Genomic DNA, 22,175 nt, shown 5'->3' on the forward strand with positions numbered 1-22,175 from the left:
AAGCCATTTATCCCTCTAAGGAAGCTCCTTCTAAAAACCAAGGGTAGCTTTCTTTTGGAGAGAGCTCCAGAGTCATTTAAAGGCTATGTGAAGCACTGGTCCCCACCATAAACATTTCAGGTCACTTATGACTACCCCTAAGGTGCAAATCACCATTTTCGGTGGTGGGGGGAGTCAAGTTAATATTTGGCTTCCACACAAAGAGTACAATCTTGCATGCCCCCTGGAAGAAAGTGTTTACAGTTGGTGGGCCCCCACAGCAGTTGGGACAGAGGTTGAGTGCCTCCATTGTGGCCTCTCAGTCAGCTGATAGTCTTTAACTGCTAAAAACAAAACTGAACAAGAGAGGAAATTGATTTTATTAAGGCTATTTCAATGGGGAAAGCACTCCAAATCTGAAGGTCAGACTGTCTCAGCTGGGTAGTTTTGCCTTTTACTCTCATAGGGAGGCATAGACAAGTTATAGTGGGGTAGTTTATAGGTGGGATTGTTTCTGTATTCAGGGGAAGTCTCAGCCAGCTGAAAGAAAATGTTTATCTTGGTGTTTAGCTAGTTTAAGTGGGGGCAGATTTCTAATCTCTGTTAATCATTTGTGGGACAATGAATGGGCAATTGGAGCGTTTGCATTTGGCCTTTTAGCAGATTCAGCAGAAGGATAAAGGTCTGTGTTTGGCTTTGTCACAGTAAACCCAGGAGTCTTCTGAGGGTCATGAGAAAGAGTCAACAAGTCTTACCTAAATCACATTGGGAAGGGTATTCTTTGCATTAAGTCATTTTCAAGAATGCGATAGGATGGAAAGATTTCGTAAGTGTGCTGTTTTCAGGGCTCAGGTAGAATTCAACATTGTCAGGACCCTCATAAAGTTGTCCTTGAACAACTATGTCTGGAAATAAGGCAATGGGGAAATGCCCAGGTCTGTGCCACTGTCAGTCCAGATTTGATCTCCATGTGTGAATTTGTCAGCTCAGAGCTGGCTGCCTCTGTGCACAGAGCCAGTGGAGGTATAGTTGTTCTCAGGTCTGTGTTACTGAATCATTTGTCAAGACTGGCTGTATAGTAGCATTTAAGACTCTGGGCAGGATGCATCCCCAACTGCAAGGCATAAATTTATAAACAGAAGGATTAATAATCCTTGTGATATACCTCAAAGCCAGGATCCTATATTCGGCCCAGGAGAACATGTCCCATTGGCCATTCATATCAATGTCAGAAAGCCAAATAGCTTCTTCCTCAAGTTTAGTGACTGTTCTCCTTAGCCTGTGGTGCATATCCAAGTGCAGCAAGGTGTGTTGTTGGCTGTGGCACAGATGCCTCCCTGACTAGATAGGAGGAAGTCCAGAGCTACACAACTGTCCACAATAGCTTGGGCCAGCAAATTTAAGCTTATTTGCTGTGTTCCTAAGGTGGGGTTGGTATCATTTATTCTGCAAGGGTTAAGAGAGATTTTGAACCACTATTTTTTTGGGGGGGGTTATTTTATTTTATTTTATTTTGGTATCATTAATATACAATTACATGACCAACTGTGGTTACTAGATTCCCCCCATTATCAAGTCTCCACCACATACCCCATTACAGTCACTGTCCATCAGGGTAGTAAGATGCTGTAGAATCACTGCTTGTCTTCTCTGTGCTATACTGCCTTCCCTGTGCCCCCCCCTCCCCCACATTGTGTGCTAATCATAATGCCCCTTATTCTCCTCCTCTCTCCCTTTCCACCCAACCCCTCTAGTCCCTTTCCCTTTGGCAACTGTTAGTCCATTCTTGGGTTCTGTGAGTCTGCTGCTGTTTTGTTCCTTCAGTTTTTGTTTTGTTCTTATGCTCCGCATATGAGTGAAGTCATTTGGTACTTGTCTTTCTCTGCCTGGCTTACTTCACTGAGCATAATACCCTCTAGCTCCATCCATGGTGTTGTAAATGGTAGGATTTGTTTTCCTCTTATGGCTGAATAATATTCCATTGTGTAAATGTACCACATCTTCTTTATCCATTCATCTACTGATGGACACTTAGGTTGCTTCCATTTCTTGGCTATTGTAAATAGTATGAATGCCTTTATTTTTAACAAAGACTGGTGATAGGGTTCAGAACAAGCTACCCCCAAATATGGCACCTTGACATATATTGAATATTTTAAGCTGAAGGAGTTTGAGAAAACAGCAGAAGCAGGAAGGTCATTCTGATACCACCTCCCACCCCGCATGCCAAGCAGGTCATAAAACCCTCACGTGAGAGGTGCCCTCCCTATATAGGAGGAAAGGAGCACCGTTAACTCTGAAGACAAAGGGATGCCAAGGAGAATCCTAACAAACGGGCCTTGCTAAGTTCTCCCAGTTTACTGCACATGCCTCTTAACTCCTTGACCTATCATATTACTCCTCTGAGACTGTCCACTCTTCATCAAACACAGCATAAAAATATTCATGGTATGAGGGGTCATGGGGAAAACAGTGTAGCACAGAGAAGGCAAATAGTGAATCTGTGGCATTGTTTTTTCATGTGAAACCTTTGTAAGAGTGTATATCAATAATACCTTAATAAAAAATGTTTTAAAAAGTGGACATGGCCGTGGACATTTCAACACATGGACCAGCAATGGCTGGCTCTTCTGGCACCTTGGGGAAAAGGCCTGGAAGCTGGCCTCCTGTGTAGTCCTGGAATAACAGCAAAGTGGCCCCACCCAAAATCAGTTATTTGCTTCTACAGTGCTTATGTCCTGGATGTGCACCCCGACTGCAGCTGCCACATGATGGCTGAAATGGACTAGCTTTGGACTTAATCTGCGTGGGACTTTGAATCTAGCTTAATCCTCTGGCTTGAGAATTATCATGACTGTGTTGCTGTTGTCAAGAAAAAAATGCTTAATGAAGAGGCTTGACTCTAATGTTCGGTAAATTTTTGTGAGCAATCTAGCATGGTTGTTAGGAATGAGTAGACAAGTGTAGAAACATTTTGTGCTCAGTAAGAGATTGTGCTGTAAAGTACATTTACTTAATCTGCATAGGATGAATCCTCTAGCTTGAGGATTGTCATGATTTTATTGCTGTTGTGCTATTGTATGTCATTAGTTTGGTTGGAAGAGGGGAAACGAGTAAATTTTGAGCGAGATTTCTGGAGGGGTGGCCTGTGGGCAAAATTGTAATATTTCCAGATAATCTCGTCTGGCTTTAGTACATCTGCATATCAATAGGTGTTCAGATGGTGGAAAGAAGTATGGCTTTAGTGCATTTGCATATCCTCAAGGGTGGAGAGAAGTTCGTCTCCATATCAGTGGGTAATTACCTGGGCAACTGAGGGCTTATCTGTACCTGAGACTTGAGTGGGAGGATGGGTTTTGCTTCTGCTGGAGCAGGAAATCCGAGAGAAGGCTCCGGACTGTAGTTTGTAAGCAATAAATGGATTTTAAACTTTATTTCTCTCTTTTACTGATTTCAGTTTTTAGAGATATTTTGCTCTGGGATTTCCTCTTCCCAGGCTTACAGAATATCTTTCAGACTGAGTTTTGTGTCGAAGCTAGAATGATTTTAAGCAGCATATTAGAGAAATACTAAATTGCTTGAACAGACTATTAGTAGCAATTTGGTCTTCAAAAATACTGCTGCTGAGGGCTCAAAGAAAATGAAGAATATGTTTTGGAAGCTGGAGGATCCTATGTGATAAAAACTTAACAACACTGTCATCTGCAGTTATGTGGAAAGTAGAGCCTGTGCTTAATGAAGTTGGTGATTGATTTAATATTTCCAAGCAGAATGTTGAAGGTATCAGTCTTCTTACTACTTATAGTGATATGTGAAAGGAAATAACTAAATTGAGGGCAAGACTGTTAAACCAAAGGAACCAGGGCTTGATGATTTTGAAAATTATTAGCCTTTGCTGATAGCACAAGATGCTAAGATTAAGAAATGGCTTGTAAGTCCGGGGAGAGGAAATCCCGGGGCAAAATACCTCTAAAACCGAAATCAGTCAAAGGGAGAAATAAAGTTTAAAATCTGTTTATTGCTTGTAAACTGCAGTCTGGGGCTGTCTGTCTTTTCTGGTCAGGCAGAAGCAAAACCAGCATTTCCCCTAACCTCTCAGGTTCAGATAAGCCCTCCTGTTGCCCAGGTAATTGCCCACTGATATGGAGATAATCTGCGATCCACCCCTGAGGAATGCCTATTGATATGCAAAAGCACTAAAGTCATACTTCGCTCCACCCCTGAATGCTTGTTGATATGCAGATACACTAAAGCCAGATGAGATATTCTGGACATATTACAATTTTACCCACATGGGTTTGAAGGATTATCAGGAAAATATAATCTAGAAATTAAGCAAAAGATGTAACTGTGCAACCTTTTCTTAAGACTTCAGAAAGATCAGAGGATCAGATCATTCAGCCACACAAAACTCCCTTGAAAAGATTAGATGTACTACGTAGATCTTCTCAAACAAGAGGAAGCTTTGGAGAGTTGTCCCTCAGCCCTCTGAACAGGAGTCCAAGATAGAGAACAGCCCATTGCAAAGAGATTTATGGATGCAGCTTTTGTCTGAGGGAGTAAATCCAATGAGTTTCACAGACAGCCCATAAAATTGTAGAGCAAATGTTATCGGCAGAAACACTACCACCTTAGACTGAAAAGGATAGAGACAATACAAAAATGGAAATATGTTAGACCCCCAAAATTCTACTGGAGGGAATCAGGCTGAGAAAACTCTTCTGCTACCTTTCATGGAAAAAGAAACATGACTCAGAGTGAGACCAAGAACCCACAGGGTGGAGCCAAGCCATGAGGAATTATTCCTAGGCTTTGAGACCTAATTGAGGAACATGTAACTTTGCCAGCCAGATAACACTTATTTTCGTCAGTGTTTTAAAGTATCATTCAACTTTAGTTTGACCTCCATTTTTTTCATGGTTATTTGAATTACTTTTTCTGTGTTGTAAGTCCGGGGAAAGGAAATCCCGGGACAAAATACCTCTAAAAACTGAAATCAGTCAAAGGGAGAAATAAAGTTAAAAATCCGTTTATTGCTTATAAACTGCAGTCTGGGGCCGTTTCTCTCTTTCCTGCTCCAGCAGAAGCAAAACCGGTCCTCCCCCTCAACTCTCAGGTACAGATAATCCCTCAGTTGCCTAGGTAATTACCCACTGATATGGAGATGAACTTCTCTCCACCCCTGAGGGATCATGCAAATTCACTAAAGCCATAGTTCTTTCCACCTCTGAATGCCTATTTATATGCAAATGTACTAAAGCCAGGCGAGATATTCTGGAAATATTACAATTTTACCTGCAACTGTGTAATACGTCATTTTTTGTTTTTTTGGGTTTTTTTTCTGACTGCTTTCAAACTCTTTTGTTCTTTGGCTTTCTTGACTGTATGTGTAGGTATGGTTTTTTGTGGATGCATCCTGCTTGGGGCTTGCCAGATTTCTTGAATCTGTACATTTTATGTCTATCACAAGATTTGGGGAGTTTCTCCTCATTTTTAAAAAGATCTCTTCTGCCCCTTTCCTTTCTCCTTCTGGGGCCTAAATTACGTATATGTTAAATCTTTTTGATTTTGTCTTATCCATCCCTGAAACTCTGTCCTTTTTTTCTCAAAATTTTTCTCTGTACCTTTTAGACTGGGTAATTTCTGTTAGTCTGTCTTTATATTCATTAGGTCTTTCTTCTGTTATTGCCATTCTGCTGTTAAGCCCATCCAGTGAACTTTTTAGTCACAGATTGTATTTTTTCTCTTCTAGACTATTCAGTTTTTTTTAATTGAGTGTAAAATTGACATTAACATTATATTAGTTTCAGTTTTACAAGATGATGTAATACATACAAATATATATTTGTATATATTAAAAAATGATTACCACAATACGTCTAGTTAACATCTGTTACCATTACATAGTTACAAAATGTTTTTCCTTGTGATGAGAACTTTTAAGATTTACTATCTCAGCCAACATTCAAACAGGCAATACTGTATTATTAACTATAGTAACCATGCTATACATTACATCCCAGGACTTATTTATTTTGTAACTGGAAGTTTGCACCTTTTGACCCCTTCACCTATTTCACCCACTACCCATCCCCACCTCTGGCAACCACCAGCTGTTCTCTGTATCTATAAGCTTGGTTTTGGTTTTTTCTTTTTGTTGGAGTCCACATAAAGGTGGGACCATACAGTATTTGTCTTTTTCTGACTCATTTCACTGAGCATAATGCCCTGAAGTTCCTTCCATGGTATTGCAAATGGCAAGATTTTCTTCTTTTTCTGGCTGAGTAGTATTCGTGTGTGTGTGTGTGTGTGTGTGTGTGTGAGAGAGAGAGAGAGAGAGAGAGAGAGAGAGAGAGAGAGAGAGAGAGAGAGAGAGAGAGAATCTTTCCAGTTATTTGTGTTTTCTTCAAGTTCTTTCATTAGTGTCTTAAAGTTTTTGGTATACAGGTCTTTCACCACCTCAGTTAAATTTATTCCTAAGTATATTTTATTCTTTTTTTATGCAATTGTAAACGGGATTGTGTTCTTTTTTTATTGGAATATAGTTGATATACAATATTATATTGTTTTCAGATGTACAACATAGTGATATGATAATTATACAGAGTACTAAATGCTTGCCACGGTAAGTGTAGTTACCCTGTTGCCATACAAAGATACCATAATATTGATTATATTCTCTGTGTTGTACTTCCATTCTTATGACTAATTTATTTTGTGATTTGAGCTCTATATTTCTCTCTCCCCTTCACCTATCTCACCCATTCCCCCACTCCCTCCGTATGGTTACCAACAGTCTGTTGTCAGTATTTATGTGTCTATTTGTTTGTTTTGTTTTTTTAGATTCTACATGTAAGAGAAATCATAAGGCATTTGTCTTTCTCTATCTGACTTACTTTGTGTAGCATGATACCCTGTGTGTCCATCCACATTGTCACAAATGGCAAGATTTCCTTCTTTTTTTATGGCAGAGTAATATATCATGTATATATGTACCACATCTTCTTTATCCATTCATCTGTTGATGGGCACTTGGGTTGCTTCTGTACCATGGCCATTGTAAATAATGCTGCAAAATGAATATAGGTGTGCCTGTATCTTTTTGAATTAGTGATTTTGTTTTCTTTGGGTAAATTCCTGGAAATGGAATTGCTGGGTTGTATGGTATTTCTATTTTTAGGTTGTTAAGAAACCTCCATATTGTTTTCCACAGTGCCTGGACCAATTTCCATTCCCACCAGCAGTGTAGGAGGGTTCCCTTTTCTCCACATACTCACCAACACTTGTTATTTCATGTCTTGTTGATTATAGCGATTCTGGTATGAAGTGATACCTCATTGTGGTTTAGATTTTCATTTCCCTGATGATTAGTGATGTTGAATGTCTCTTCATGTGTCTGTTAGCCATCTGTATGTCTTCTTTGGAAAAATGTTGATTCAAGTCCTCCACCCATTTTTTAATTGGATTATTTGTTTTTTGATGTTGAGTTGTATGAATTCTTTATATATTTTGGATATTAACCCCTCATTGGATATATCATTTACAAATATATTCTCCTATACAGTAGGTTTTGTTTTGTTTTGTTAAGGGTTTCCTTTGATGTGCAGGAGATTTTTAGTTTGATGTAGTCCCACTTGTTTATTTTTGCTTTTGTTTGTTTCCCTTGCCCAAAGAGACATACCCAGATAAAAAACTCATGTTGATGTTCATGAGATTCTTGCTTATGTTTTCATCTAAGAGTTTTATGGTTTAGTGTCTAACATTTAGGTCTTTAATCCATTTAGAGTTTATTTTTGTGTATGATGTAAGATAGTAGTATACTTTCATTCTCTTACATGTAGCTGTCTGGTTTTCCCAACACCATTTAATAAAGAGACTGTCTTTCCCCACTGTATATTCAGGACTCCTTTCTCATTATTAATTAACCATATATACATAGGTTTATTTCTGGGCTCCCTATCCTATTCCATTGATCTATGTGTCTGTTCTTGTGCCAGCACCATACTTTTTAATCACTGTAACTTTATAGTATAGATTGAATTCAGGAAGCATGATACCCCCAGCTTTGTTCTTTTTTCTCAGGATTGCTTTGGCTTTTGGGTCTTTTTGTGGTTCCACATAAATTTTAGGATTATTTGCTCTAGTTCATTGAAAAATGCTGTTGGTATTTTGATAGGTATTGCATTGAATCTGTAAATTTCTTTGGGCAGTATGGTCATTTTGACAATATTAATTCTTCCTATCCATGAGCATAGGATAGGTTTCTGTTTATTTGTGTCTTCTTCAATTTCTTTGATCAGTGTCTTACAGTTTTCAGAGTGCAGATCTTTCACCTCCTTGGTTAGGTTTATTCCTAAGTATTTTAATCTTTTTGATGCAATTATAAATGGAATTGTTTTCCTGATTTCTTGTTCTTCTAGTTCATTGCCAGTATATAGGAATATGACAGATTCCTGTGTATTAATTTTGTATACTGCAACTTTGCTGAATCCAATTATTCTAATAGTTTTTGGTGGAATCTTTAGGATTTTCTATATATATTATCATGTCATCTGCAAATAGTGACAGTTTTATTTCTTCCTTACCAATCTGGATGCCTTTTATTTCTTTATCTTGTCTGATTGTCATGGCTAGGACTTTGAGTACTATGTTGAATAAAAGTGGTGAGAGTGGGCCTCCTTGTCTTGTTCCTCATTGTACAGGAACAGCTTTCAGCTTTGTGTCATTGAGTATGGTGTTAGCTGTGGATTTGTCATATATGGCCTTTATTATGTTGAGGTATGTTGCCTCTATGTCCACTTTGTTGAGGGATTTTAGCATGAATGGATGGTGAATTTTATCAAATGTTTTTTCAGCATCTGTTGAGATGATCATGGTTTTTATCCTTCCTTTTGTTAATGCCGGTATCACATTGATTTACAAATATTGTACCATCCTTGCATTCCTGGAATAAACTGCACTTGGTTGTAATGGATGATCCTTTTGATGTATTTCTTAGTTCAGTTTGCTAATATTTTGTTGAGGATTTTTGCATCTATATTCTTCAGGGATGTTGGTCTATGCTTTTCTGCCTTTGTAGTGTCTTTGACAGGTTTTGGTATTAGTGTACTACTGGCCTTGTAGAATGAGTTTGAAAATATTTCCTCCTCTTATTTTTTGGAATACTTAAGAAGGATAGGTATTAGCTCATATCTAAATGTTTGGTAGAATTCACCCATGAAGCCATCTGGATATGAACTTTTGTTTGTTGAGAGTTTTTTTATTACCAGTTCAATTTCATTACTAATAATTGGTCTGTTCAGATTTTCTGTTTCTTCTTGGGTCAGTCTTGGAAGGTTGTATGTTCTTAGAAACTTGCCCATTTCTTCTAGGTTGTCTAATTTATTGGCATATAATTTTTTGTAGAATTCTCTAATAATTCTTTGAATTTATGTGGTGTTGGTTGTAGTTTTTCTGTTTTCAGTTCTGATTTTGTTTACCTGTGTCCTCTCTTTTTTTCTCAATTAAGTCTGATTAGGGGTTTATATATTTTATCTTCTCAAACAACCAGGTGTCTTGATTTTGTTGATTTTTTCTATTGTTTTATTATTCTCTATTTTATTTATTTCCACTCTGATCTTTACTATGTCCCTCCTTTGACTAACTTTGGGCTTTGTTTGTTCTTTTCCTAGTTCCTTTGGTTGTAAGGTTAGGAATTCCCTTCTGGCCTATAGAGTTTTTGCTGAAAAATCAGCTGTTAACTTTATGAGGTTTCCCTATACATCACTTGTTGCTTTCCTCTTACTGTTTTTAAGATTCTCTCTTTGTCTTTGATCTTTGACATAGTAATTATAATGTGTCCTAGTGTGGACTTCCTTTGGTTCATCTTGTTATTTGGAGCTCTCTGTGCTTCCTAGACCTGGTAAACTGTGGTTAGGGAAGTTTTCAGCTATTATCTCTTCAAGTAATTTTTTTACTCCTTTCTCTTTCTCTTCTCCTTCTAGGACTCCTATAATGTGTATGTTAGGACATTTGATGTTGTCCCAGAGCTCTCTTACCCTATTCTCATTTCTTTTTTCTTTCTTCTGCTCTTCAGTTTGAGTGTTTTACATTACTCTATCTCCCAAGTCACTGACCCATTCTTCTACATCCTCTAGTCTGTTGTTCATTCCCTCCAGTGTAATTTTTATTTCATCTGTTGGATTCTTCATCTCTAATTGGTTCTTTTTTAGATATTCTATCTGTTTGTTAAATCCACCTTGAATTCTGCTATTATTTTCTCAAGTCCAGTGAGCATCTTTATAAGCATTGCTTTAAACTCTTTATTAGGTAGATTGGGTAACTCTGTTTCACTTAGTTTCTCTTTCTGGGTTTTTTTCTTGTGCTGTCATTTTGAGTATATTCCTGTCTCCTTATTTTGTATGACTTTCTGTGCTTGGGTCTATGAATTAGTTAAAAGGGCTTACTTTTAAACTCCAAATAACAAGATGAACCAAAGGGGGTCCACACCAGGATGCATCATAATTGAAGGATTGGCCTTGTGTAGAAGGGTCCCCTGGATACACTGGGTGTGCCTCATGGTTATTGCAAGCTGGAGGCCAAGTGAGTGTGGGACAGGCTTTTCCTGGTTCTGGTGCTCCCAGGGCATGTCCCAGGGGCGTGATTTTGGGAGCCTGTTGGAGGGGCTTCTGGGTGGACACCTGTGGGTTCTGTGCTGGTTGGGGGAGGGTGGTAGGCCAACAGAGAGTGAAGGGTGTACTCCTGGTAACTCTTGGATTGGCATCAGCGGAGTCCATCCTCACCCATAAACCAGTATGCTCTCTGGGCTCCCATGTCAGTGCTCACTGGGTCCTTCTGGTGGCTGGGGTCAGACCCCACACGCACAATTGCCTATAGGCCCTGTGCACTGTGGGCTATTCCAGGGAATTCCAATGTTGTGGCCTCCTGGAGGTCCCACTGGCAGCCAAAGTCAGGCCCCACTTCAGCATTCCCAAGCAGTGGATACATGGCTCTGAGGAGTTGCCTCAGTGGCGCTGGCCCACAGGTTTGTACACCCTCCCTGTGGTCTGGGGAACTTTCTGGTCCTGCTGATGGGGGCTGGCCCAGTGGATGACAGTGGGCAACAAGACAGGACTGCTGGATCTCCAGGGTATGGCAGGGGTTGGGGGCTGCCTAGACAAGTCTGAGATTGGCGTGTGTGTCCAGATCCTGCTTTCAGCTGCACTAAGGTGTGAAGAAGGCAAACAAAGAATGATGCTATCTGACTCCTCTGATCCTGGGTTGCCTCCAGTGGTTTTCTTGCTGAGTAGCCAATGTTTGGTTCTGAAACGTGGGTTCTTTCACTTATGGTCTAGTTGCATTTTAAACTGCAAGAGTTTTTCTAGTGTCTCAGGGCAGGGAGTCCATGCCTGGCTCTCTCAGCAGTACTTCTCCCACTCTTCTCTGCTGGTTGCTGTGCTGGGCATGGAGACCCAGGGTTACCCAGTCTCTGTCTCTCCTGCCTTTTTTTAATGTGATCTTTCTGTCCCTCTTTGTATAGAAGGTGTTCATGTTGATCTCCATTCTTCAGTAGGGTGAAATGCTCTGTGTTTAGGTGGGAGAAGGTAGAATCAGGCTCTCTCTACTCTGCCATCTTCCCAGAATTCCAGGATTGTTTTCTTCATTTCTCTTCCTGATAGTTCATTGTGAATGTATAGAAATGCATTCTTTTGTATTGATTTTGTATCCTGCTGATTTTATTTTACTGAATTTATTTCTTAGTTCTAACAGTTTTTTTGGTGTAGTCATTAGGGTTTTCTATATATAGTATGATGTGTAAGTAGTGACAGTTTTACTTCTTTCTTTCCAATTTGGATGTCTTGTACTTCTTTTTCTTGCATAATTGCTCTGTCTAGGACTTTCAATGCTACACTGAATAAAAGTGGCACCAGGGGGCATCCTTTTTGTTCCTGATCTTAGAGGAAAAGCTTTCAACTTTTCACCAGTGAGTATGTTAGCTATGGGCTTGTCATAAATGCCTTTATTATGTTGAAATATCTTCCCTCTATACCCACTTTGTTGAGCGTCTTTATCACAAATAGATGTTCAATTTCATCAAATTCTTTTTTTGCATATATTGAGATGATTATGTGATTTTTTTCTTCATTTTGTTCATGTGGTACATCACATTGATTTGTGAATGTTGAGCCATTTTTGCATTCCTGGAATAAATCTCACATGATCGTGGTGAATGATACTTTTAATGTGTTGAATTCAGTTTGTTAATATTTTGTTGAGGATTTTTACATCTACATTCATCAGGGATATAGACATTTAATTTTCTTGTGGCCTCCTTGTCTGGGTTTGCTATCAGGGTAATGCTGGCCTTATAAAATGAGTTTCAAAGTGTTCCTTCCTATTCTAATTCTCAGTAGAGTTTGAGAAGGATTAGTATTAATTCTTTGAATGTTTGGTAGAATTCATCAGTGAAGCTGTCTGATCCTGGAATTTTGTTTGTTGGGTGGTTTTTTATTACTGATTCAATCTCCTTACTAGTAATCAGTCTGTTCAGAATTACTGTTTCTTCATGATTCAGTCTTGGTAGGTTGTATGTTTCTAGGAATTATCCATATATTCTAGGTGGTCAAATTTATTGGTGTAAAATTTTTTATAATAGTGTAGTTGCTTATATTTTAGTTTCTATTTCTTGGTTGAGCTATCCTATTATTCACTCATTATGCACATATTTTTCCTTATGTTCTTGAAAATAGATAACTGCTTTCAAATCTTTTTCAGCCAATTTTAACCTTTGAGTTATCTCAGGGTCAGTTTCTGATTGTATTTTCTCTTCTATTGAAGTTCTTCTATGAACCTCTTCTGTTTCTCTTGACACCTTTTGGTGTCTTTATATGTTGATTATTTTGGATTGTATGTTGATTGTTGTGAATCATATTGCAGAGAGTTTGTGTTCTGTTTAGTTCCCCTGAAGATTGCTGCTTTTTTGTTTTGTGAGCACTTAACTTGGCTGGACTCAAACTGGAAACTATCTCCTGTGTGGTGTGTGGTAGCTCAAATTTCAGTTCATTTTTGTAGTCAACCACGGATTTAGGCAGAGCTCATAACCAGAATTTGGTAACTGCTCTCTGGATTCTCCCTTGACTTCCCAGTGGTCATGATGAATGCAGAATTCCTCTTTGATTCATCAAGTGAATAAGACTGACGGTTTTCTGTTGGAATTTTAGCTACCCTGCATGGCATTCACTGGGCACTGGCTAAGAGCTGTAAATATGATAAACACATCCTTTGTCAGCCTATCTTCTAAGTGTCAACTCTATTCCAATAAATGCCTGATTTTGATTGCTCTTCAGTATCTTCAGATAGTTGGGTTTTTTTACATTTTTTTCAGAGTACAGTTGTTATCTGTATGGGGCTGGTCTGATAAAATAATTCAGTCATACTGGAACTTAATTTTTTTTAACTTTTGTGTATGGTGTAAGGTATGGGTGAAGATTTGTTTTTTCCACTTGAAACCAACATAAGATTGTATATCAATGACACTTTGAAAAAAAAATGTTTTTTCCTCCAAAATTTATATCTATTTGTTCCAGTACAATTTTTGAACACTTTCCTTTCCCCCTTTGTATCACTTGGTCAAAAAACAGTTGTCCTTATGGGTATGGACCTGTTTCTGTACTCTCTCTTCTGTTCCACTGATATATCTGCCTGTATTTACATCAATACCACACTGTCTGACTTATTGTAGCTTTATAATAAGTCGTAACATGATGTAGTATAAGTCCTCCATGCTATTCCTTGCTTTGGCTTTTCTAGGTCTTTTGCCTGGCCATATAAGCTTGAACATCTTGTCAGTTTTTACCAAAAAATTGACAAAAAAATTGGTAGAACAAATAGAAGACAAATAAGTATGGTGAAAGAAAATTTCAAAAACAGTCAGCCAACTTGATTTATATATTATAAAACACTACACCTATCAATAGATGAATATATGTCATTTTCCAGGGACACATAAAACATTCCCCTAGATAGACCATATGTTGAAATCATACAGAGTATAGTTTCTGACCACTATGGAATTAAATTAAAAGTGAGCAGTGAAAAGAGAAAATGGCCATATTTTTGAAGAATAAATTGCAGTGACAGTAGAGAGAGCTATGTAAAGTTTAAAAAAAAGTGTACATGCTTTCTTCTAAAAGTTCTAGGATATAAATTTCCTGTTAAAATGAGCAAAAAAATAGGATCAAGGTCAAATCCTGTACAAAATTATTATTTTGAAAAATTAAAGACTGACTAAATTTTGTACACAATGAAGAGCAAAAATTTATAATTAGGTGTTTGTATTCTATACAACATTTTATATAGGTATTTAGTAGGCATACTATATGGTATATTATGGTAAAAAATCATTAAAAACTATTTCCTACCTATCTTTTCCCCATCCCCCAGGGCTGACCATGTAACCTTCAACAGGATTGTGTTGTTACAGGTTTCAGTGTCATTTGAGGATGTGACTGTGGACTTCAGCAGGGAGGAGTGGCAGCAACTGGACTCTACTCAGAGAAGCCTGTACCAGGACGTGATGCTGGAGAACTACAGCCACCTGCTGTCAGTGGGTAAGCACAGACATCTTATGAATCTGCAAGGAGCCTATTATTGGTAAATTTGCATCCTTCAAATAAAATACATTGAAGTCCTAACTCTTAGTTCCTCAGAATGTGACCTGTTTTTGGAAGTAGTGTCATCACAGAAATAATCAAGCTAAAATGAGGTCATTTATGGTGGGTCCTAATCCAGTATGACTGTTGTCCTATAAAGGAAATCTAGACACAGAGACAGACACACATAGAGAGAAGACAATGTGGAAACACACAAGGGAAAGATGGCCATATGACTGGAATGATGCATCCATTAAATCAAGAATTGCCGGAGGCCACTGGAAGCTATGAGAGAAGCATGGGATAGTTCCTTCCCTAGAACGTTCAAAGAGAGCATGGCCCTATGGATACCTTGATGCATGGACATTTCTATTGTTTTGAGCCACCCAGTTAGTGGTACTTTGTTACAACAACCCTAGGGAATGAATATAGATTTTGGTATTAGGAAGTGGGGTCCTGCTTTAACAAATATCTAAGAATACATGGGAGTGGCTTCAGCATTGGGCAATGGGTAGAGGCTAGAAAGGTTTTTGAGGTGCTTGACAGAAAAAGGCTAGATTGCCTTGAAGAGTCTGTTGGTAGAAATATGAGTGTTAAAGGTGCGCTTGGTGAGGTCTCAGATGGAAGTGAGGAACATGTCACTGGAAACTGGAGGAAAGGCGATCCTTATTATAAAGGGGCAGAGAACTTGACTGAATTGTGTCTGTTAGGTGGAAAGTAGAACTTGTAAGTGAGAAACTTGGATATTTAAGGAGATTTCTAAGCAGAGTTTTACAGGCATAGACTGGGTTCTCCTTGCTGCTTATGGTAAAATGTGAGAGGAAAGAGATACATTGAAGAAGGAACTGTTAGCAAAAAGGAAGCAGAACTTGAAGGTTTGGAAAATTCACAGCCTATACATAAATTGCAAAAAATTCACAGCCTATACATACATTGCAAAAAATGAGATGTACTACGGAAAGAACACCCAAGTGTGTGGCCGAACAACCATTGCTAAAGAGATTAGATGTATGACTTGTGGTTCCAGTCAACCATCTCAGTAGAAATGAGATGTTTAAACTGACAACTTAAACTGAAAAGGACAGAGATGGGAAAAAGATGAAGGAAGGCTGTCCACTATCTGGGATTCTACAGATAGGAGATAGCCTGGCAAAGCTATTTGTCTGTGAACATGTGTTATCCTTCAAGAAAAGAGATGAATGACTCCACACAGCTGCAGATGGCCCAGGCCAGGATAGTGGGGAGGGACAGGCCATCACCTTCTTAGTTCCAGATGGTAAAATGGCTACTTGGTTCCAGGGTGGAGGGGTCAGAGCTGCCACCCAGGGCCAAGGGTGTAGGGTTGTCACATGTGACCTGAGGTCATACCTCTTTCACAGTTCCATGCTCTCTTGAACCCTCTCTTCAAAGTTATTTTCAACCTCCCCTTACAGTACTTGTTAACTATCAATTTTGTGCCAGTATTTTCAACCTCCCCTTACAGTACTTGTTAACTATCAATTTTCTGCCAGTATTTAGCCTTAGAGTTTGCCACCCACCTTGGGCTGCACTCTCAAGTAACATGACTCTGGGAAGACCCAGGCTCAGTGCTCCAGGGGCTGCTTCTGGCTTCACACCATCTACAGGCTGGGCCTTGATCACAAGGATTTGTGCCCCGTTATGAGTGGGTCCCGACCATTTGCTAAATTTCCGCACCATGGGGCAAGGATTCTGCATTGGGTTCTTCTGTGATCACTCACCATCACTAAGGGAATCCTTGTTAAGTTTCTTTTCCTCCCCTGACTAATATAATATTAATTCAGTGAGCAAATAAATCAAGGCTCTATGGGCAAGCCAAAAGCTATTTCTCAAAAGGAGGGCCCCTTCGCAAATTTATTTGTCACAGTTGTGACAGGTGTGTCTTCTGTGTCCTCGTAGTGTGGGTGAGCAAGTCTTACATGATAAATCCACTCTGACATTCCAGTCTCCTTAAGCCTGTGGACGCCTTTCTCTTTTCTCTATAGTACACTAAAGCAGTTCTGGCATTTCAACTGCATTCAGTACAGGCCCCGTTTTGGTCCATGTTTGAATCTGCTTAATGTGCACATACTGATAAATTTGACCTGATCCAACTTGTTCTTTCTATTATCCCACACTCTTAATATCCACTTCCACATGCATTTCCCAGACTTCTGTTGGTATAAATCAGACCAGTCGTGCAGTTCTTCTGGTGTGTAGTGCACCTCCTCATGGGTCACACTCTGTACCTCACTGTGTGGGCCCTGATGAGACTTGAGCCTAATTGTAGATCTAGAAGCAAAGAATAGTGGAAGGTAGGTCCTGAGGGGAATCAGCAGTGCCTCACAAAGTTAAGGTATCTCAGGGAAGGCCATTGCAGTCTCCTCAGGCAAAGTCAGGTTAATTTCAGATGGGTGGGAGGACTGCTTCTAGTGGCAAAGAAGACTCATCAGGATTTAGAGGTTCAGTGTCCTGATATGTCCCCATTCCAATTTTCAGGATCCCATTCCTTCCCAGTCAGTGCTCTCACTTTGACAGCAGACACCCTACGCAGTTGGGAATTCAATTTGTGTTGTAATTTAGCCACTCGCAGGATGAGACTCTGGGTTTGGTTTTCAGCAATCTCACTCTGCAGCTGCAGGACCTAGGAGTTTCTTTCAGCACAGACATGGAAATTTTCAGGTCATTTATGCAGTGCTTGAGCTGGGAAATCAAATCCCTGAGTTCATCCTTTTATTGCCCCATTTTGTCTAGTGCAATTAGGAGCAACCAGGCAATCTTATAATACTTGTAAATTTGACAGAAATTTCTAAGGTATCAAGTACAAGTACATCTAGAACCTTGACTCTTATAAGCACTTGATTAGTAGTATCTAGTGGTGGTATTTGCACGTCTCTATTGCCACATCATGCCTCTTTACTACTGGGAATACAGACTTTAGTGCCTTTACATCAAATCAGAATAGGGAATAAATTCCAGAAACCCCATAACCAATTCAGGAAACTCATCCTTAAGATTCTGTTCCTCTAGAGCCACTTTCAGTACCAAAATCTGTATTATGGTTCTTCAGAGAAATGGAACCAATAGGATACACATATGTACATATTTAGAGTATACACTCACATACAGAATGGGGGTATATACATATCTGGAGTATACATACAAATACAGAAGGGGAGATATTTATTTTAAGGAACTGGCTCACCCAGTTGTACAGACTGGCAAGTTGTAATTTATAGGGCAGGTTAGCAGGCTAGAAATTCACATGAGTTGATGTTACAGTCTTGAGTCCAAAATCTGCAGGGCAGGCCTGCAGACTACAAACTGAGGCAAGGTTTCGATTGCAGTGTTAAGGCTGAATTCCTTCTGCCAGTACCCATTCCTTGTTCCCTTTGCCCACAGCAACCACCTCAGCTGGTTGTGGTTCTTTAGCTGGTGGGGTGACCCAAACCTTCATTCTTGAAGGGTCTGGGCTAGTAGTAGTCCTGCTTGAACTGGATAGTTGAAGTTTTCCATTGACATTAATCACAGGGCGCACCTTAAAGGATTTCCTTTATTCTAGATACGCTCTTCCTTACCTCCACTGGGTAGTAGCAATCCAGTTTCCCCTTAGCAATTAGGATCAGTCACTCCAACCAACACAGTAATTCCCTTCTTTGCCTGTTGATTCAGGGACATAAGGAGCCCAGAATGTCCAGGTGGCATTAGCTTCCAGTTAAATGGAATCATTGTTGTGTCTCTTGATGGAAGAATTCCTCCCTTTGGAAACTAAAACTTCTAGAACAGCAGAGAGCATAAGGTCACAGGAATAGGTGGCAAACATTTTGCTAGTAGACCACTAAAGGTAGTCAGTGGTGCCACTCCTGGCCCAGGGCTGAGGGGGTGGGGCTGCCAACCTGGTAGGCTTGGAGGATAGAGCAATGAGAATTATTCTCAAGCCTTAAAATCTAGTGGGATTTGCCCTGCTAGATTTCAAACTTGCTTGGGACCTGTGATACCTTTTATTCATTCCTGATTTCTCCCTTTTGGAATGGAAATGGCTATCCTGTGCCTGTCCCTCCATTGTATTTTGGAAGCAGCTAACTTGTATGCTTTCACAGGTTTGCAAGGAGAGGAATTCTGCCCCAGGATGATCCATACTCCAGTCTCATCCATAACTGATTTGAATGATTTAGATAATAAGATTTGAGACTTGGAGTTGATGTGTAGATGATATTTTGGAATTAAGAGTTGATGCTGGAATGATTAAGACTTTGGGGCATATTGGGGTGGGGTTAGTGTATTTTGCACATGGGAAGGACATGAATTTTAGAGGGTCAGAAGGCAGACTTTTATAGGTTGAATTGTGTTCCTTCAAATAAAGATATGTGAAAGTCTTAACCCCCAGTACCTCAGAATGTGACCTTATTTGGAAAGTACCTTTACAGAGGTAATCAAATTAAAATGAGTCATTGATTGGGCCCTAATATGACTGGTGTCCCTTTAAAAAGGGGAAATTTGAGCATAGAAATAAACGCACATAGAGGGAACACAATGAGAAGACACACAGGGAGAAGATAGCCATGTGCATGGAGTAATGCATTGAGAAACCAAGGAATGCCAAACATTGCTGGCAAACATCCAAAGCTAGAAGATGGAAGGAGGGATTTCCCCTCTCTGTCTGCCAGAGAGAGCATGACCCTGCTAACACTTTGATTTCAGACTTGTAGCCTCCAAAATGTAAGATAATAAGCCATCCAGTTGTTTTAAGCCATCCGGTTTTTGGTGTTTTGTTATGGCAGCCCTGACAAACTGACACAGAGCCCCAAGTGAGGGTGTTTCCATGCCCAGCTGCTGAGTACATTGGGACATCTGAAGTTTGTGGAGGGTATCATCCTTGATTGGTCTGAGATTCTTCAGTCCTTTTCACTTTCAGGATTATTACTCTTTTTCTAGTGAAATGTGGTTACTTTTCCAAAGAACAAATGGAAAGTAATTAGCTGGACCCAATTCTCTTTTATCATGTTATGTTAACAGGGTATGCAGTTCCTAAACCAGAGGTCATCTTCAAGTTAGAGCAAGGAGAGGGGCCATGGACATTGGAGGGAGAAACCCCACATCAGAGCTCTAGAGGTGAGTAAGTGTGATCCAGGCAGAGGGGAGACGTGGGAATACTTTTGTTTCCTAAGAGGCCTGTGCCTTTCAAATGCTAATATTTCTACCCTTCTTGAAGGTTCTAAACTTCAGAAATTTCTTAAAAATAACATTGGCCTCTAAGGTACCAAACTGTTCTTTCTTTATTTCCCTTATTGTTATCAGCTGTCTTCTTTGCTTGGCTTTCCTCCAGGAGAATCGCTGCAGTTCCTATACTCAGGATCATATGCCAGGCTTTCTCACTATGGTTCTTGCTTTCCTGGATATTCCCTTCTTCCATCACATTTTTCCTTTGTTATCATTAATCTACAATTACATGAAGAACATTATGTTTACTAGGCTCCCCCCTTCACCAAGTCCCCCTCACATACCCCGTCACAGTCACTGTCCATCAGCGTAGTAAGATGCTGTAAAATCACTACTTGTCTTCTCTGTGTTGCACAGCCCTCCCCGTGCTTCCCCCACACTATACATGCTAATCGTAAGGCCCCCTTTCTTTTTCCCCACCATTATCCCTCCCTTCCCACCCATCCTCCCCAGTACCTTTCCCTTTGGTAACTGTTAGTCCATTCTTGGGTTCTGTGATTCTACTGCTGGTTTGTTCCTTCCTTCAGTTTTCCTTTGTTCTTATACTCCACATATGAGTGAAGTCATTTGGTACTTGTCTTTCTCCACCTGGCTTATTTCACTGAGCATAAATATTTCACTGAGCAAAAAAAACAGTAGGATCTGTTTTTTTCTTATGGCTGAGTAATATTCCATTGTGTATATGTACCAAATCTTCTTTAACCATTCATCTACTGATGGACATTTAGGTTGCTTCCATATCTTGGCTATTGTAAATAGTGCAGCGATAAACAGGGGTGCATCTGTCTTTTACAAACTGGAGTGCTGCATTCTCAGGGTAAATTCCTAGAAGTGGAATTCCTAGGTCAAATGGTATTTCTATTTTGAGCATTTTGAGGAACCTCCATACTGCTTTCCACAATGGTTGAACTAATTTACATTTCCACCAGCAGTGGAGGAGGGTTCCCCTTTCTCCACAACCTCGCCAACATTTGTTGTTGTTTGTCTTTTTGATGATGGCAATCCTTACTGGTGTGAGGTGATATCTCATTGTGGTTTTAATTTGCATTTCTCTGATGATTAGCAATGTGGAGCATCTTTTCATGTGTCTGTTGGCCATCTGAATTTCTTCTTTAGAGAACTGTCTATTCAGATCCTCTGAACATTTTTTAATTGAATGATTTGCTTTTTGTTTGTTGAGGTGGGTGAGCTCTTTATATATTTTGGATGTCAACCCTTTATCAGATCTGTCATTTATTAATATATTCTCCCATACTGTAGGGTACCTTTTTGTTCTATTGATGGTGTTCTGTGCTGTACAGAAGCTTTTCAGCTTGATATAGTCCCACTTGTTCATTTTTGCTTTTGTTTCCCTTGCCCGGGGAGATACGTTCAAGAAGAAGTCATTCATGTTTATGTCCATAAGATTTTTGCCTATGTTTTTTTCTAAGTGTTTTATGGTTTCATGACTTACATTCAGGTCTTTGATCCATTTGCAGTTTACTTTTGTGTATGGGGTTAGACAGTGATCCAGTTTCATTCTCTTACATGTAGCTGTCCAGTTTTGCCAGCACCAACTGTTGAAGAGACTGTCATTTCCCCATTGTATGTCCATGGCTCCTTTATCATATTAATTGGCCATATATGTTTGGGTTAATGTTTGCAGTCTCTATTCTGTTCCACTGGTCTGTTGCTCTGTTCTAGTGCCAGTACCAAATTGTCTTGATTACTGTGGCTTTGTAGTAGAGCTAGAAGTTGGGGAGCAAGATCCCCCCCACTTTATTCTTCCTTCTCAGGATTGCTTTGGCTATTCGGGGTCTTTGACGGTTCCATATGAATTTTTGAACTATTTGTTCCAGTTCATTGAAGAATGCTGTTGGTAATTTGATAGGGATTGCATCGAATCTGTATATTGCTTTGGGCAGGATGGCTATTTTGATGATATTAATTCTTCCTAGCCAAGAGCATGGGATGAGTTTCCATTTGTTAGTGTCCTCTTTAATTTCTCTTAAGTGTGTCTTGTAGTTTTCAGGGTATAGGTCTTCCACTTCCTTGGTTAGGTTTATTCCTACTATTTTATTCTTTTTGATGCTATTGTGAATGAAATTGTTTTCCTGATTCCTGTTTCTATTAGTTCATTGTTAGTGTATAGGAAAGCCACAGATTTCTGTGTGTTAATTTTGTATCCTGCAACTTTTCTGAATTCCGATATTAGTTCTAGTAGTTTTGGAGTGGAGTCATTAGGGTTTTTTATGTACAATATCATGTCATCGGCAAATAGTGACAGTTTGACTTCTTCTTTACCAATCTGGATTCCATGTATTTCTTTGTTTTGTCTGATTGCCGTGGCTAGGACCTCCAGTACTATGT

The 22,175-nt window shown here is 39.5% G+C and overlaps 1 protein-coding gene across 5 annotated transcripts in view; it reads left to right on the top strand.

Moving 5' to 3' along the window:
- The window catches only part of ZNF81 (zinc finger protein 81), an 87,639-nt gene that overhangs the window by 21,862 nt on the left and 43,602 nt on the right, over positions 1-22,175 (top strand). For 4 of the 5 annotated variants that reach the window (XM_036897070.2, XM_036897074.2, XM_036897072.2 and 1 more), the window contains 2 exons: positions 14,441-14,567; positions 19,623-19,718. In XM_036897070.2, coding sequence (XP_036752965.2) covers positions 14,441-14,567; positions 19,623-19,718 — 223 coding nt within the window. The remainder of the gene's footprint in view (positions 1-14,440; positions 14,568-19,622; positions 19,719-22,175) is intronic. The other variant, XM_057496083.1, reaches the window with a different exon arrangement.

Source organism: Manis pentadactyla, chromosome X, assembly GCF_030020395.1.
Source record: "Manis pentadactyla isolate mManPen7 chromosome X, mManPen7.hap1, whole genome shotgun sequence".
NCBI classification, from domain to species: Eukaryota; Metazoa; Chordata; class Mammalia; order Pholidota; family Manidae; genus Manis; species Manis pentadactyla.